General features: G+C 39.1%; 1 protein-coding gene across 1 annotated transcript; it reads left to right on the top strand.

Annotated features, from left to right (window-relative positions):
• Window positions 1–1821: 1821 nt before the first annotated feature.
• LOC149811801 (large ribosomal subunit protein uL18-like) lies at window positions 1822–8066 on the top strand. Its single transcript, XM_089993588.1, has 9 exons — window positions 1822–1959; window positions 3456–3525; window positions 3624–3715; window positions 3966–4092; window positions 4170–4249; window positions 4554–4670; window positions 6246–6380; window positions 6451–6620; window positions 7776–8066. The coding sequence occupies exons 1-9, from the start codon at window positions 1957–1959 to the stop codon at window positions 7879–7881; spliced, it is 900 nt and encodes a 299-aa protein (XP_089849714.1). The 5' UTR covers window positions 1822–1956; the 3' UTR covers window positions 7882–8066.
• Window positions 8067–16232: the final 8166 nt, after the last annotated feature.

The raw sequence follows: 16232 nt of genomic DNA, 5'->3' as shown, positions 1-16232 counted from the left end.
GACAACTCCATGTAATAATTTGAAAAAAAATATGGTTCGACACTTCAGGATTCAAAACATTTAAAAAAATAATTCATTTTTTTCAGAAATCGAATAGAAGCTGCTTGTATTGTAATATTACCTGCTGGGATGACTCTCTATCTATTGTTTATGTTTTGGATTTAGATCTGGTCTAGCATGATCCAATCCGAATCTTACCCCTACTCGATAGGGATATCAATGGGTTGGGTTTACCCAGACCCAACCCGTACCAAACCCTATAGAGTTCAAGTATGGTGATAAATAAGAAGATCCGATTAAGACTCAGATCCGGACCCAAAAGTATGATTAGTACATGGATTCAGGTATAGTTTGTGAAATTTTATACCAAATCCAGTGCTGACATGAGTTTCGATTAAGGTTTGCAATTTTTAATATAAAAATGATAAAAATAGTGTTTTACCAAGTCGGGTTCATGTAGTTCTTATCAGGTCTAGGTATGGTTTCTCTTATGGTGAATTTGATTAGACCTGAGTTCGAAGTCGGTACCATACCCCAAAATCAGAGTCAGGTCTGGTTCTACCTGTGTACAAATCAAACCTGACCCGTTGACACCCCGATAAAAAAAAAATTAAGATTGAAAAATGCAAATCCGAGTTCTCCCAACCCCTCACACACATATCCACACACGGCTCAAATCTGAACCCTCACACGCACACCAACACACGGTGGCACCGATTCCCCCAATCATACTACGAGCATCAACCCACACGGAAGTACAAACCCACACGTGTGCCAGCCCAAAGCGAGAATAGGGCTGGACTTTTAAATTTATTTATTTTTTTAACTGGGCAGGGAGGCAGGATCTGCCCCCCCCCCCCTCCACCTTTGCCAGCCCAAAGGCAGAATAGGGCTGGGCTAGGACTAGGCTTTAAAAAAAAAAATTAACTGGTTCGGGAGGCAACCCCCCCTGCCTTTGCTTGAGACCCCGTGTGATTCTGAATCTCATTTACCTTTGCAAATCAGAGTAACTTTCTAATTTGCTTGAGATTCAAAATCACTTGAGACCCCGTGTCATTCTGAATCTCAAGCAAATTAGAAAGTGATTATGAATCATGTTTTTTGAAAAGAGCAGATAAACGTACCCTTGGTTTCTTATTTGCATGAGATTCTAAATCACATGTTTGGTTACGATTCATTCTGTCATTCTAATTAGATTTCAAATCACATGCTATGCAAATGAGATTCCAAATCACATTCGAAAGCAGCCAAATATACCTTAGATGCACCAACAGGGGGCTCTGTTTGTCTGGTAGAATCAGTTGGTGCACGTCACCTTGTGTTGGGACGTTGCAAGTTCAAATCCCAATGGTCTGTCCAACCAAAAACACATACCCTAGATGCAACTAGGGGTGGCAATCGGGTAGGGTTGGTGGGTCAGCATACCTCAACACGAACCCGACCCATTTATTAAATGTGTCGACTGTGGCAAACACGAACCCGACCCATTTATTAAACGGGTAACTCGACGTGACACGCTTAACCCGTTTAATAAACGAGTCGGGTCGGGTAACGGGTTGGCAGTTTAGCAGGTGGGTTGGCGGGTTGGGTTCGTGTTAGCGGTCGGGTCGGGTTCGGGTAAACGGGTTGACCCGCCCGCCTAACCCGTTTATTAAACGGGTCAGCCGGGTTGGCATACCCCTAACACGGACCCGACCCGTTTAATAAACGGGTTAGGTTTGTGGACCCGTTTACGATCCGAACCCGTTTAAGCCAAACCCGAACCCGAACCCGAAGCCGCCTAAGAAGCGGGTTGGCGGGTCGTGTCAGATTTTGCCACCCCTTGGGATTTAGGGTTTGGGTATACAAAGTGTCATGGGCTGACGGCTTAGGGTTTTTCAAGCAGCTCGGGCGGAACGGAAGAGTGAAGAGAGCTCGAAGGGAAGGAAAGGGAGGCTCCGGTCTGTTGCAGTCGAAATGGTAACCCTGTTCTCCTCCTCAAGTAGATATCTCTGCGCTAGGTTCTTCTGATCTCGTCTGCGCGATTGTTTCTGTGACTGTGACGCAGAGGTTCCTCGATTTTCGTTGCGGTAGTTGTTCTTGGCGTTTGATTGCTTTTAGATAAGGGAATTAGGGTTTCGAGGCTTTTTTCTTTGTGGATTTTGCGATTTTCGTTGTTTATTTCGTGGTATCAGAAAGTGAGAGATGCGAGTAGTGTAGGATTAGGGTTTTTCGGGGTGCTTTTCTTGTGGCCTCTTTTGATTCTGAAAAGAAGGATTATTCTTTTATATTTATTTCTGACATAAGGAGATAGATACAATTCTGAAAAACCATAATTGCTTTCAGAATCTTAAATGCCCACACTCGATTTACCGTCTGTTTATTTTAGCTCCTGGAAGTCCCTCCTTCATAATTGTGATCACTAAATAGTGATCCAAAGGATGAGGTGCTCTAGTGAAAACGGGTTGATCTTGTTGAAAAACTTGCTTCTTCGAAGTAGAACTCCGTGCCTTATAATTTACCACGCCACTGTGTATTGTGTTTATATTTAATTAGCTTCTTGCATTTATCAGGAAGTTATGGTTTCCCTTCTATTCCTCCTTGTTCACCCATTGACAACTGTTAATCTGAGGCTGTATGATTAACTTATACAGTTCTCACCTAAATTTCGGATTTCTGTTTTAGAAATTCACTAGTTTCCCATATTTTCACTACTCAAGTAGCGGCCTAGCCTAACATCCTATTATGATAATCTATGTTCCTAGAAATTATTTAGTTTCAGTTGCAGAGGATGCCCTTTCTTTCCAGTAGTGGAGCTTTTGCATGTTATTTCTGGACAACTGCATATAGAGGCAGTGGATAGAAAAGTCTTCAGCCTATTGCAGGTTTTTTGCAAGTACTTCCAGAGTCACCAATAAGCTGTAGACATGATTCTCTCAAACTATTCTACCTGCTTATTTTGCTGTTCGGTGACTTACGAAGAGCTTGGCATTATCATCAATCAGTTGACGTTTGCTCAGGAGAACCAGAATGTTACGTGCACTACTCTGGATTAATCTCTTTTTTTTGCGGGGATAGAATTATTAGTTATTACTTAATTCTCTAGATTTTCCTTTCTTTGAATTGTGGCAGTACAAAGTTCGAGGCAATCTGCTTGGTGTCAAGTTAGTCATTTTTTATTGTGATGTGTTAGTTTTTGGGTTTTTATTACTTTGAACTAGGTTTGCCTGCTAGAAGCTCTTTGGTATCTAGGGTTCTTGTTTCTTTTCAATTTGCTTCATTGATCCCATGTCAAAGTCATTTCTCAGTGGTTGCTTTTGTACTCATAATTTTGTATTAGCCTGTGGTCTTGGAAAATTGATACTTGTATGCTCTCCCTTGTGAATATCTCTCTGGCTTCTAGTTTGTTTGTTATATAGTTTTGGCATGTGCATTTCTTTCAATCGGTTTATTGATCTAAGTTCTGCTTATCTCAGGTCTTTGTTAAAGCTCAGAAGTCAAAGGCCTACTTCAAGCGATTTCAAGTCAAGTTCAAGAGAAGGAGGCGTATGTATTTTTTTCTTGTTTACATATATATTTTTAAATAAAGGCTGCTAGTTAGTATATGATAGCAATGTGTTTCTTCTTTCTTTCTTTTTGAACAGAGGGGAAGACTGATTATCGGGCGCGGATCCGGCTCATTAATCAAGACAAGAACAAATACAACACTCCAAAATACCGTTTTGTTGTTCGATTTGTATCCTCCCATCCAAATATGGTTTTCTAAAATTATATAACAGTATATGTAATGTTAAATACATTGATTAGTACTTGTGGATGGTACTACTGTTTCTTTTCTTTAGCCCTGGAAAATTTGCTTCACTCTTTTACTTTTCCACTTCAAATTTCAAGGATATGTACCTTTGAAATTGTTCGGCCTGTTGTCATGCTGTTCTTGTCTTTTCTCAGCATCTGTGATGTTGGTACTTGACTGCCTTTTTAATTAGACTAACAAGGACGTTATAGCACAAATCATATCTGCCAGCATTGCTGGAGATTTAGTGTTAGCATCAGCATACTCTCATGAGCTGCCACGTTATGGACTGGAAGTAGGCTTGACCAATTATGCTGCCGGTGTGAAATCTGTCTCTCTCTCTCTCTCTCTCTCGCATGAGATCAGTTTTGTCAAAATTTATTGCTTTTGTTGCTAGCATACTGCACCGGGCTTTTGTTGGCTCGTAGAGTCCTGAAAATGCTTGAGATGGATGAGGAATATCAAGGCAATGTGGAGGTATGTTTCCTGGTCCTTCAGGAAAACAAAGTTTTCATGTTTTTTGTGCACTTTACATGATTATCCTGCCTGAATCTACATAATTGTTAGCTACATGCTTATATTTTTACTTCTTACTTCATGGCTTGAAATTTGTCTAATAAATCTTGTTCCACTGCATGTTTGTATTCACACTTTGTAGTTGAAGATTTGCATCATAAACCTTGTGCTGGATTTCTGTCACAGCATGAAATATAACTGTTCTATTCTAAATAAGGTTCAAGCTTTTGTGGTTTGAAGAATATTGGTTGCATGTTGGTGATAGGCCACTGGGGAGGACTTCTCTGTTGAGCCCGCTGAGAGCAGGAGGCCATTTCGTGCCTTGTTGGATGTTGGTCTCGTAAGAACCACTACTGGAAACCGTGTGTTTGGTGCTCTAAAGGTTCTCTCTCTCTCTCTTTGTGTGTGTGTTTTCTGGATCCTTTTGCAAACCATGGAACCTTGTACTCATTATGCAAGCAAAACAGCTCCTGTACATTTGATTAAAACATAGTAGTTGTCATTCTCTGATTGTGTATTGTAAAGAATATTAAATAAAAGTTTTTTGGCCCAAATTCACTCATATGCGTGGTGGTCTGTATCTTGTTGTCATAGATTTTTCTCTGGCATGCAATGGGAACTTATTTTTTGATATGTTTTCTAAAATGAATCATCAATGACTATCATTTTTTTAGAATCTGAAACAGAAAATTTTCTTCCATTTCATTAGAGTAAATTTACTTTTTCCCTGTTTCCTTGGTTTATTATTTCATTAGTTGGCAACTGCGGTCACTGACTCACATCCATGGTTAATGGTGGTTTCTCAATTCTAAATCCCCCCAAAAAAGAATGGTTGCAAGTTGCAATGACTTCTCTCTGTTGGTGATTTGGTTAGAATTTGACCAGTATTTTTTGGATATCATAAAACTTCATTGACATTTCTTAATGTAGCAAAGGAAGCTTAAACAGCTATGTCTAGGTTATTTCTTGTGAGCGATTTTTTTTTTATGAACCTTTTCTCTGTTAATGTGTGGTGACCATTTGTTTTCTCACAAGCTGACTATTATATCAAAGTTTTTACTCTTACCCAAAAGCATTTATCTTTCCAATTTAAATAGAGTTGAACCAGAAATTTGATTTTCTTATAGGGTTTGGGAATATTTATTTTTAATGGCTACAATCATGATCTTGTTTCATATGTTATTGCTGCTAAGAATTGTCAGTTTCATGCATTTAGTACAGTTTAGTACTTTCCTACTCTTGGTGATTTGTCCTCTCTATGCAATTCTTCATGTGTATATATTTGCTGATGCTAATAAACCTTCATAGATTTTACTGGGAGACTTAACTCCTATTGAACCTGAATTAGCTGACTCATTGATCAACATGGTTCAGACATGGGGGTTTCTTTGTAATTTGCTATGTACTATTTCAGCCAATGCCTGATGAGGGTCTAATGAATAGGTCTGTTTGTGATTCAGTAAACTACTATATGATTTATACTTGACAGTTTTGACAGTTTGAATGAGTGGGTCATGGTGGCCTTTCTTTTTCTGCTTTGCTGTGCCATGTATTTCTGCTTTTTACCAATTCATGGTGTTCAGCCATGCAGCATTTCGCCATTATGTTCAATATTTATCATCAAATTCGTGACTGTTCAAAGCTGATCTGCAGCTACCTTTTGGGCTTTGGGTTATTCAGACCTCCTTCCTGAGACCCTATTAAATTGTCTTAATACCAACTGAACTGGACTGCCTGCTTAGGTTTCATGGACTTTGAATCACTTGTATAGTTGTATAAATTATGGTCAGGAGTCGGTGGATCCTATACCTGTCTACAAACGAATCTTCCTATCCAAAATATATTTTATATGGAACTTGAATCTATGCTTCATGTCAAGGATCCTGTGCATTATGATTCAAGTTCTTCATTTCAGTTACAATGAGGCTGACTCAGAAATATATGTTTCGAGTTGTAGGGTGCACTTGATGGTGGACTTGACATTCCTCACAGTGATAAGAGGTTTGCTGGATTCAATAAGGAAGAGAAGCGTCTTGATTCTGATGTCCATCGTAAATACATCTTTGGTGGCCATGTGGCAGCATATATGAGGGTATGAGATTACTGATCTAGATTGTGCCTTCTGGGAGCTTGTCATTTTAATAAACATTGTTGTCTTCCAGACTTTGATGGAGGATGAGCCTGAAAAGTATCAGTCGCATTTTACTGAGTACATTAAGAGAGGATTAGAACCTGATGACATTGAGGAAATGTATAAGAAGGTCCATGCTGCCATCCGTGCTGATCCCTCTTTTGCAAAATCTGAGAAGCAGCCCCCCAAGACACACAAGAGGTATGGTATTTGCTTTTCTTTTTTCTTTTCTTGTTGTATTATAGAAGCCAGTATTCTATTTGTTTTTCCTTCTATTGGGTATCATGTGCAGTATTCCTTTTTGTTTTTTTTTCTCCCAGTGAGTATCGTGTATTATATGTTGCTTGTAATACTGTGCATGTAAGGGGAATCTCTGTAAGTGCCTGAAAGGGGTTATCAACCCAGAGATCTTCCTTTTGTCAAAGCCAGGACTAGCCGCCCCATCCCACTTATGTTCACGGCTCTGCTGAAATGATGGATTAATGGTTGGGGATATGACATTCTCAAAAAGTGATTCTCATATAAATGCTTACTATTGCAAAAAAGGAAAGTGTCTTTTCTTTTGATTAGGTATGTACTCAGTCAGCGGGTTTGAAGTACTGAAGTCTATATGGATATGTTACCCGTACATGGATTGGGGTGCTACTGTTCGACATGATTAGTGTCAGAGATGCTAAAGCTTAAAATTGTGGACAGTTCCAATTATATATATATATATATATATATAGAGAGAGAGAGAGAGAGAGAGAGAGAGAGAGAGAGAGTACAAAAATAATTTGTCAAAATGCTTGTAATCTTAATTATAGTTACACAATTATAAACCTTCAGTAAAATAAAAAAAGGTAGACAGAGAGCTAAAATTTAAGAGTTTAAGGCTAAGGATGAATAATGTCTGAAGTGCTACATTTACATTGTGTCCAATAACATGGAGACAGCATCCACAAGTGCCTAGGGAACACTGCCAGCATTGGTGTTTCCATGTGTTAGGCATGGAGACAGCTGGCTGGTGAAGATCATAAGTGCCAAAGCTAGGTTCAGAGTCTTAATATTCCTCTGTTTCCTGAAATATAAGATAAAGAAGGTCGTTTTCCATTCAAGAATTTTCAGGTTTCCCACCTGTTCATTTTGGTGACAATTTTCAATCCTGAAAGTCCTGACGAAAGCACACTTATTCTTTACCGTTTGTATTTCTATATTTTTTTGTGCTCTTTTGTAGTTTAGTATAGTCTGCTTGATTGTGTTCGCAAATATTGTTATTTGTGAAAACTAATTTTTGCATGTGGAGGGAGAAGTAAAAAAAACTTGATTAAACGTTTTGTGCTTACCTTGTTTGTTTATGCTCTCCCCTTTACACAGGTTTAACCTGAAAAAACTAACATATGAGGAGAGGAAAGCGAAATTGATAGAAAGGTTGAATGCCCTTAATTCAGCTGCAGCAGAGGATGATGATGATGATGAGTGAGGAAATGATGCCATGATATTTGTTATTTTACCTCTTCAACTATCTGTGATTCCTTTGGTTATCTTCTAGTTTGTTTATCTTTTTCTTTTTTCCTTTTTTTGGCAAACACTGGCTAATGACTGGAAAGATTCTGGAACTTTTGTTAGATAATGGAGTTCGATGGCAGGCATGGGCTTTGGAGATTATTTGATTGCTGTTTATTTGAATGCATCTGCTATTTGGTCTTATTTTTGGATGTTCTGTATGATAACCACCTTACAATGCCATGTTTTGTTGGAGACACTTTCGCCTGTGTTACTATCCTCTCATTTGGTCGAGTTATTGCACGTGCAAAGCCTTGATTTCCCAGGTTTGCATCTCACATAGCCTCTTATGGCGACCTGCTCTTTCTTGGCCAAATCCTTTGGTAACAAAGTTTTTCCAACCTATGTAGCACTTTTCTTACACGGGTGTTCAACTTTCTCACAAGTCAGCCAGTTAGAACATTGTTTTGCCGATTTGAAATAATATTTGATTTGAACTGTGATTAAACCAAACTGGTGATGCGTATTGCTCTGAACGTCAAACCATATTTGATCTGTTTGTTAGCATTTTGTCAGCTCTCCTGAATGAATAGTCCCTCTTTTTTCTCTAAAATGATGGACGATTATTGCTAAACATGACATTATATTCCCCCGACACTGATTATTTGGACAGCCTGAATGACTCGAAATCAGTCATGTGATGTGCCCATATTTTTGAGCGTTTTGGTCGATTCGCTGAAAACGTGAAACAATCCTTGATTATGAGCAATGCTATTTCTGTAGACTCTTTCTAGGCCTCATTTCAACTGTTGCGTTTCTTTTCTAGGACGATTTTCAAATGACCACCCGACTTTTATTTCTGGTTAAATTCCACCAAACTCTCTCTCTCTCTCTGTGTGTGTGTGTGTAATAGGGAACTGTTGGGGATAAGGCCGGTGAAGGAGAACAAACTCAGCATGAGGTACTCAAGCATGGCTCGTTTTTGTGGTAAGTCGAGCTAAGCCAGCTGGAACTCAGCTCATTTAGCTGAAGCTCATAACGAGCTTGAGCTAAATGAGTTCGAGCTGGCTTAAAAAAAAAGCACTTTCAAGTCTAAAACTAATAGGATTTTAGCTCTAGACGAATTGAGCAGAGTACATTCTGTTTTTAAGTTATTGCTTACAAGCCAAACACTTCAACAAGTATATATTATACACTACATAACATGAGAGAAGGTGGTAGCTACCCACCACCCCCTGAGCCTACCCAAAACGCAACTCTGCTGGCCGTTGGATTCAACGACCAACATAAGGGTATTTAAACCCCCCATTTGACCCACCCGATGCCCCGGCTCCCCATTTTCGGGGTCTTCCTCTCCCTCTCTCCGGCCGTGCACTGCCGAGCATGCCGAAGCTCCTCCCTCTTTGTCGATCTGAGCAACCCGATCTACGCCGGAGGCCGACGCCCCCTGGTCTGTGCTTTCCTCTCTCTCTCTCTCTCTCAGAGGAGGCTTGGGCCAACCGGAGGCGAGCTCGCTCCCCTGAGGCAACCCATCCAGGGTTGCACAGAGAGAGAGAGAGAGAGATCAGGGTTGCAAAGAGAGGGAAAATAGCAGGCCATGTAGGTGGTAGGCGTCGACCTGTGGCGTAGGGTGCAGGCTAGTGTCCGATAGAGAGGGAGGAGATCCAGCGAAGAGTTGCGGGCCTCCGACGCTGAGGGGCTCGGGCGAGGGTTGCAATTAGGGGTGTCAACTGGTTGGGTTTGGTTCGTACCCAGGTGGAACCAGACTTGGCCTTGATTTTCCGGTATGGTATTGGGTCTGAACCCAGGTCTAATTGGATCCATCATAAGAGAAACCATACCTAGACCCCATAAAAACAACAAGAACCAGATGGGGGCCATGCCCTGTAAAATACCATTTTTTAACATTTTTATATTAAAAGTTTGCTGGTCTTAATTGAAACTTGGGTCGGGCTCGGGTCTGGTATAAAATTTGACAAACAATACATGATGGTATCAATCGGACCTTCCGGTCTGAACCTGGGTGTTAATCAGTCTTCTTATTTATCACTAAACCCGGACCCTAAAGGGTTTGGTACGGGTAGGGTCCGGGTAAACCCAACCCATTGACACCCTTAATTGCAGGGAAGGAGAGGGACAGAGGGGAGCATGCTAAAGTTGGGGAAGTGCAAAAATGAGGGAGCCGGGCGGGTGGGTCATACTAGGGTTTAAATACCTCTTATCTTGTTGGCCATTGAATCTCATTTGGATCCACCGGTTAGCAGAGTCTCCTTTTGGGTAGGCTGAGAGGGTACCACCTTCTCCATAATATGATATGCAATATATTTAAACTGAAATTTGGCAGTTAACGAGCCAATACAAGTCGAATTGACCTGAATATTGTTGGCAGCTTGTGAAACTTATTTTGTGAGTTTGAGCGAGCTATTTAGCGGCCGAGCACAAGTTGAACCATAAGCGGTTCATCTCATTTTCAGTCCTTCCATTTATATACTTTGTCTACTTAACAGGAATAATCAAGAAGTTCAGGATGATGTTGTGAGGCAAAACTAAGAAGTTCAGCGATTCAATGGCCAAATCGCGATCCCCCGATCCCCCTTACAACCGATTTAACACGCCAGATTCCTGTTGAGAATCGGTGAGTCGTTGAATCGCCTAGGTGAATTATGGCCGAGACTTCGCCATGTTGAAGAGGGCTTATGCACTGGGTGTTTGATGTAAATCCATCGTCGAATTTACGAGGAAGCTACCAAACTACGATTATCTCTACTAATTATCTAAGAAAAGTACCAAATAGAAGGAAGTGCAGAAAATTTAAAAAAAAAATAACATATTCATCTCATTAAAGAAAAGTACCTAATTTGATAAACTTTTAAAAAGATAACACTTATCTTCAAGCATAATAATTCAATATTCAAACACAAAAATATTAAAAAAAATAGAATCTAAAATGGATCCAAATCGATCCTTACGAACCCGAGTCTTCTACTCTACTCCTGCATCATTCTCCCTGAGTTGGAGAAGATTTGCTCTCAAGTCTGGATCTCATTTGAGCTTTTTCTAGTCCCATTCTACCTTGTGGGTTATGGGTCCACAATATGAAACTGGATCTAGGTGTTCTTCTATAAATTGAACAAACCAAACAAGATCTACTCTAAAATGTATATTGAAATCAAGAACTTTTTTTTCTAAACCAACCAAAGTCACACGAAATGCCTTCAATATAAAAACGGATCAAACGAATCTGAAGCACATAACTGAGACAAAATTTGGATCCACTCTGACGAAACCTCATTCATAGTTGCTTGTGGAAGCCCATATTGATCGAGTTTGAGCAAGTCCAAGGTCTTAAATGAGTGTGGGTTGTGAAATATGGATATAGGATAGTCTTGGATCTACTTATATTTGGGTATGGGTAGGGTTTGTGAAATGTCACATTGGATCGGGTCAAGTGGGTCTCTAGGGTTGGATCTTTGGGACGTAAGGTAGGTTCAAGCAGATTCACTAAAGTAGGTTTGGATCCATGAAGAGATTTTGGATTCAAATCATCTTTAATTAGATTTGGAACTTCAGATAGGTCTTGAGGGGGCTCTGACAAGGTATTATCTAACTGGGTTTGGCTATCTTTTAAACTAAAAGTAAGGGGTAGTTGATCCGTGCAAGTGACCCACATCAATTGCTTCAACTCAATGCATGTTGGATCTTTGTTCATTCCTCTATTGACATGATTATATTACACATCCATCCACCACCATCTAGTATTCTCACGAAATGCAATAGTGAACATGAGTACTTTTTGATGCTCTAGGATTTGGTTCTCCTTGAAGGTCCGCTTCGTTGCTCGAATCCAATGAAAGAACACTTTTGGACCATAACACCCTATGAAATGTAAAGGAAACAATTTATCACCATACTCGGCACAAATCCAATGCTATAACCATTGTTTTACAGTTTGTTGTAGATATTGTTCATATGAAGACTCCTTCAAGATGCTTACTGCCTATTTGGATCATTTTATAAAGGCAAACTCAGAAACACTAGGGTTCATTAAGGCTGATAAGAGAGAGCAATTTAAGTATATGTTCTTATCCTTTTGTCCATGTATCAGTGTCTTTTTAAAAGGATGTCCTGTAGTTTTTATAATAGATGGCATATTTCTAAAAGAAAAATATATGAGAATATTGTTGTCGGTTTATAATATTGATCCTTGTGGTAAAATATTTTTTTAGCATTTGTAGTTGTAGATAAAGAGTCAAAATATTTATGGGTGTGGTTTTTAGAGTGTCTAAAACACGAATTCATACACTTCGACAACAATATTGATAAAATATAATTGACTATTATCTTAGATAGGCACTAAAGGTTGTTGTATGTCATCCTCTATACATTTCCTAGATGTCATATTAGATATTAAATAAAGCACTTGAATAAGAACTTTTTTAAAAATTTGGTTCACCACTTAGTGCACTTTGGTGGAACGCAGCTTGAGCAACCATGCAATCACAATGCACATATTTTTTTGATAAAATATAGGAGCAAGATATAATGGAATATAATTATATTATGACCGATGTAAAACCATAATTTTGGGCGACATCTAACTTTTTTTAAAGATATGGGTGTTTGATATATAATATAACAGAATACTTTAATTCCTAGATTCTTTCAATATGTTACAAGCCTCTAGTGCTTATTCCTAAGAGATCTCATGCTAATGACACTATTTGAGAACAGAAATAATATCAAGCAAAAAATGTCAGACATTGTTATGCTTGCGGTAAAAGAAAATATAGAAGCACGAAAAAGAAAGACACAACTATATGTGGTTATCGTACATCATCACCTACGTTTGTACGAGGCCCAAGATCAGTCCTACGGTTACTGTGTTGATCTTGAGAAGATGCAATGCTCTTGTAAAGAACGGTAGGTGAGTGATTCTATGCGAATATACGATTGCATGCATTTTGTATGAAGATATTCTACCAGAGGATTATTGTGACAACTACTTCAAAGTTAAATCGTATCTAACTGCATATCATACATTTTCATTCTTTTTAATAGTGGATAATATGCCACACAATGCTCTATTGACTTTTATTTAAATCTATCCACCAAAAGTGACACATCCATTGAGACAACCTAAGGTGAAGAGACGAAAAATAACACCAAAGGATGTTATGTCATGCAAGTGCAGTGTACATGGTGAGGTTGGCCATAACTAGGGGTGGCAATTTCTGACACGACCCGCCAACCCGCTTCTTAGGCGGGTTCGGGTTCGGCTTAAATGGGTTCGTGTCATAAACGGGTCGACCCGCCTAACCCATTTATTAAACGGGTCGGGTTTGTGTTAGGGGTATGCCAACCCGCCAACCCGCCTGACCCGTTTAATAAACGGGTTAGGCAGGCAGGTCAACCCGTTTACCCGAACTCGACCCGCCAACCCTTTTACCCATTTACCTTTGGGTCCTTTTTTCTTTTGAATACTTGATTAGGGATTTAGGGTTTCTCTCGAAGAACGGAGGCTAATCCAGCGACGATCTTGCCTTCCTTATGGGCACTCTTCGGCTTGATCGCCGACGGTGTCCACTCCGTCACCACCACCCTCATCTGACCACCACCATCGGTGGTGTCCTTTTTCTGGTCGAGATTGTCGCTAAAGCGCAACTCGAACTCGTCAAAAAATCTGGTGGTAGAGAGGCAAGAGGGTTTCACGGCGATGGTGGTGGCGGCCTTCTTCTCCCCTTCGCCCTGGCTCAGCTTCGTCCGCTCGTAGGGGAGAGCCATTTGGTGCACATGTACTCGGGCTTCCGCCAGGGTGGGAAGTGGAGCCCCTTCCTCTTCAGCGACTGCTTCGCAACCTCGGAGACGATGGTGACGATCTGGTGGAGCCGATCGGCTTTCTCGACGAAGATGGATGGTAGGGACTGGAGCACTGCCCGGTAGTGGCTCGTTGACCCGTTTACCCATTTACCCGAACCCGACCCCTCAACCTGCTTGCCAACCCGTTTACCCAACCTCGACCCACCCGCCAACCTGCCCACCAACCAGTTTACCCGCTTACCCAAAACCGACCCGACAACCCGTTTACCCAACCCGACCTATTTATTAAACGGGTTAACCGTGTCGTGTCGGGTTACCCGTTTAATAAATGGGTCGGGTTCGTGTTTGCCACAACCGACCCGTTTAATAAACGAGTCGGGTTCGTGTTGAGGTATGTTGACCCGCCAACCCAACCTGATTGCCACCCCTAGCCATAACAGGTGAAAGCATGCATAACAATATGTTTGAGTACCTTTTGTTGTGTGTGCATTTTCTATGTTAAGAATTGTTGAACCATATTATTTATATATATTTATTAAGAGTTTTTTAATAAACTGCCTGAATGTCTTATGACTTATATGTATATCTTAGGTCTTTCGCGATATACTGCTTAGAAGAAAACATGATAGTAGAAAGGGAACCAAAGGCCCACCTCAAAGCATCGATCTAGTTGTGGTAAGATGTATAATAAAGTAAGTTATGTGTATACAATTAGTGGTACTACATGCAAATGTCTATATTCAATTCTAATTGGTCATGAAAACATGTTGAAGACAACTAACCGCATGGTTGTGGAGATGACTGACTACCCGAGCATGATTTTTTTATGGATACTTTGTTGATCAATGATATAAGTATTAAGTTTGTATGCAGATTTATTTGAATTTAACATGAATGTATCACATATGCTGATTATATAACATCTATATAGATTCATAAAAAGAATTATTGAGAATCATAATATAGACATGACAACAAGAATGAAACTACCAAATACCATTTACTTTGCCTCATGTTTCTTAGTGAGTCTCCAAAGCGATAATCCTCATGTTTTTCTATCGATTAAGAGAAACTAACTGCTTAACATTATTCACAACAAATAATTGAATCAGACACTACGAAAGAAGGGGTTTGTTCTTTCTTGAAGAACCAAAAATACCTTGTATCCTTATAAGAAATGTGACAATGTATTTGTTGAACAACATTGCATACTTATATTTACGTTTACACTACATACCATGTATACTTATGTCTTCAACTTGATTTATATTGCAGATCTTAATTTTTTTCAATTGGAGCAATTATCATTGGGTTATATGGGAGATGACTATAAAAGAAAAGAAGTTCAAGCTCTACAATTTCATGGGGACCACAATTAATGTAGACAAAGATATCAAAAATCTAGTACGAACTCATTACTTATTTATTAATATCTTAGATTTTCTCTCCTATTAGGTAAGATTAATGTTGAGTTTCAGGTTCATTTTTTATAGAGTGCTTTGGCTACGACACTTACTTTAATTGGATTGCATGTCTTGTGGATGATATTCCTTAATAAGATAACAAATAATTATTTTGTATATGTTTTTAAACTCAATATGTACATGTACATGTTAACTTTGTATATGATTATTAAAGGATTGATTGTGGTATATTTGTCCTAATGTACTTGTAGTACTTGGGCTGAAACATGAAACTTGATTCATGCATGTACATGTTTATATGTTTCATTTTATTGTATTTTTTGGATATAAGATAATTAGTTGTTTGCTAATACCTTTTTTAGGTTGATGCAACAAAATGCAGAAAGTGTATAGCCAAATACTAGTCAAAACTGAAGAAAAACGAGATGCAAATGAGCAAGCCTAGAGAAGGCACAAGAAGAGGCAAAGAAGCAAAAAATGTTGCAACACAAAACAAAGGTAAGGAAAATGAAATTAACTACGATAAAAGGTTCAGAGGGTAAACAAAAGACAGATGACGGCAAACAAAATAAAGCGGAGGAGAAGTCGCTAGAGGACCTTGATGAGGAAGCTGACACTGACATTAATTTGTGAATAGTAATAACAAACAAAGTTATGCACTAGTAAATTTACTTGATAAAGTTATATAAAGAACTAATTTATGTAAAGTTATATAAATTTGCATGCACACTCTTATGTAAAGTTATGTAAATTTATTGTCATTGCAAAGTATTGCTGCCTTGATAAGATGACAATCACATATATATATATATATATATATATATATATATTCACATGTAGCATTATGCAAAATGAAGGACATTCAGAAATATAAATCATAGTACGCAAACAGAGGACATCTACAAATACAAGCATATGTTCGCAAATATGTGATATAAATATGTGATATAAACGTTCAGACCTTTGCAACTCTGTGATGAGGATGATGTCTGTATGTTCGCGTCATATATTTGCCGATGTGAGAACCTTCACGCATTAATTGCACGCGGATCTCCTTTAAGTATACAGTAACTTAAAGGCCCTGACA

The sequence above is a fragment of the Nuphar pumila genome, chromosome 17, assembly GCF_984573655.1.
Source record: "Nuphar pumila chromosome 17, dmNupPumi1.hap1.1, whole genome shotgun sequence".
In the NCBI taxonomy this organism is placed as follows: Eukaryota; Viridiplantae; Streptophyta; class Magnoliopsida; order Nymphaeales; family Nymphaeaceae; genus Nuphar; species Nuphar pumila.
This window is presented reverse-complemented; position numbering and strand designations above follow the sequence as displayed.

Excerpts from the sequence above, each read along its gene's own strand:
- LOC149811801 (XM_089993588.1), top strand. Across the intron at positions 3,716-3,965 it reads ACCGTTTTGTTGTTCGATTT|ACTAACAAGGACGTTATAGC; the intron begins GTATCCTCCCAT and ends CTTTTTAATTAG. Across the intron at positions 4,671-6,245 it reads GTGTGTTTGGTGCTCTAAAG|GGTGCACTTGATGGTGGACT; the intron begins GTTCTCTCTCTC and ends TTCGAGTTGTAG.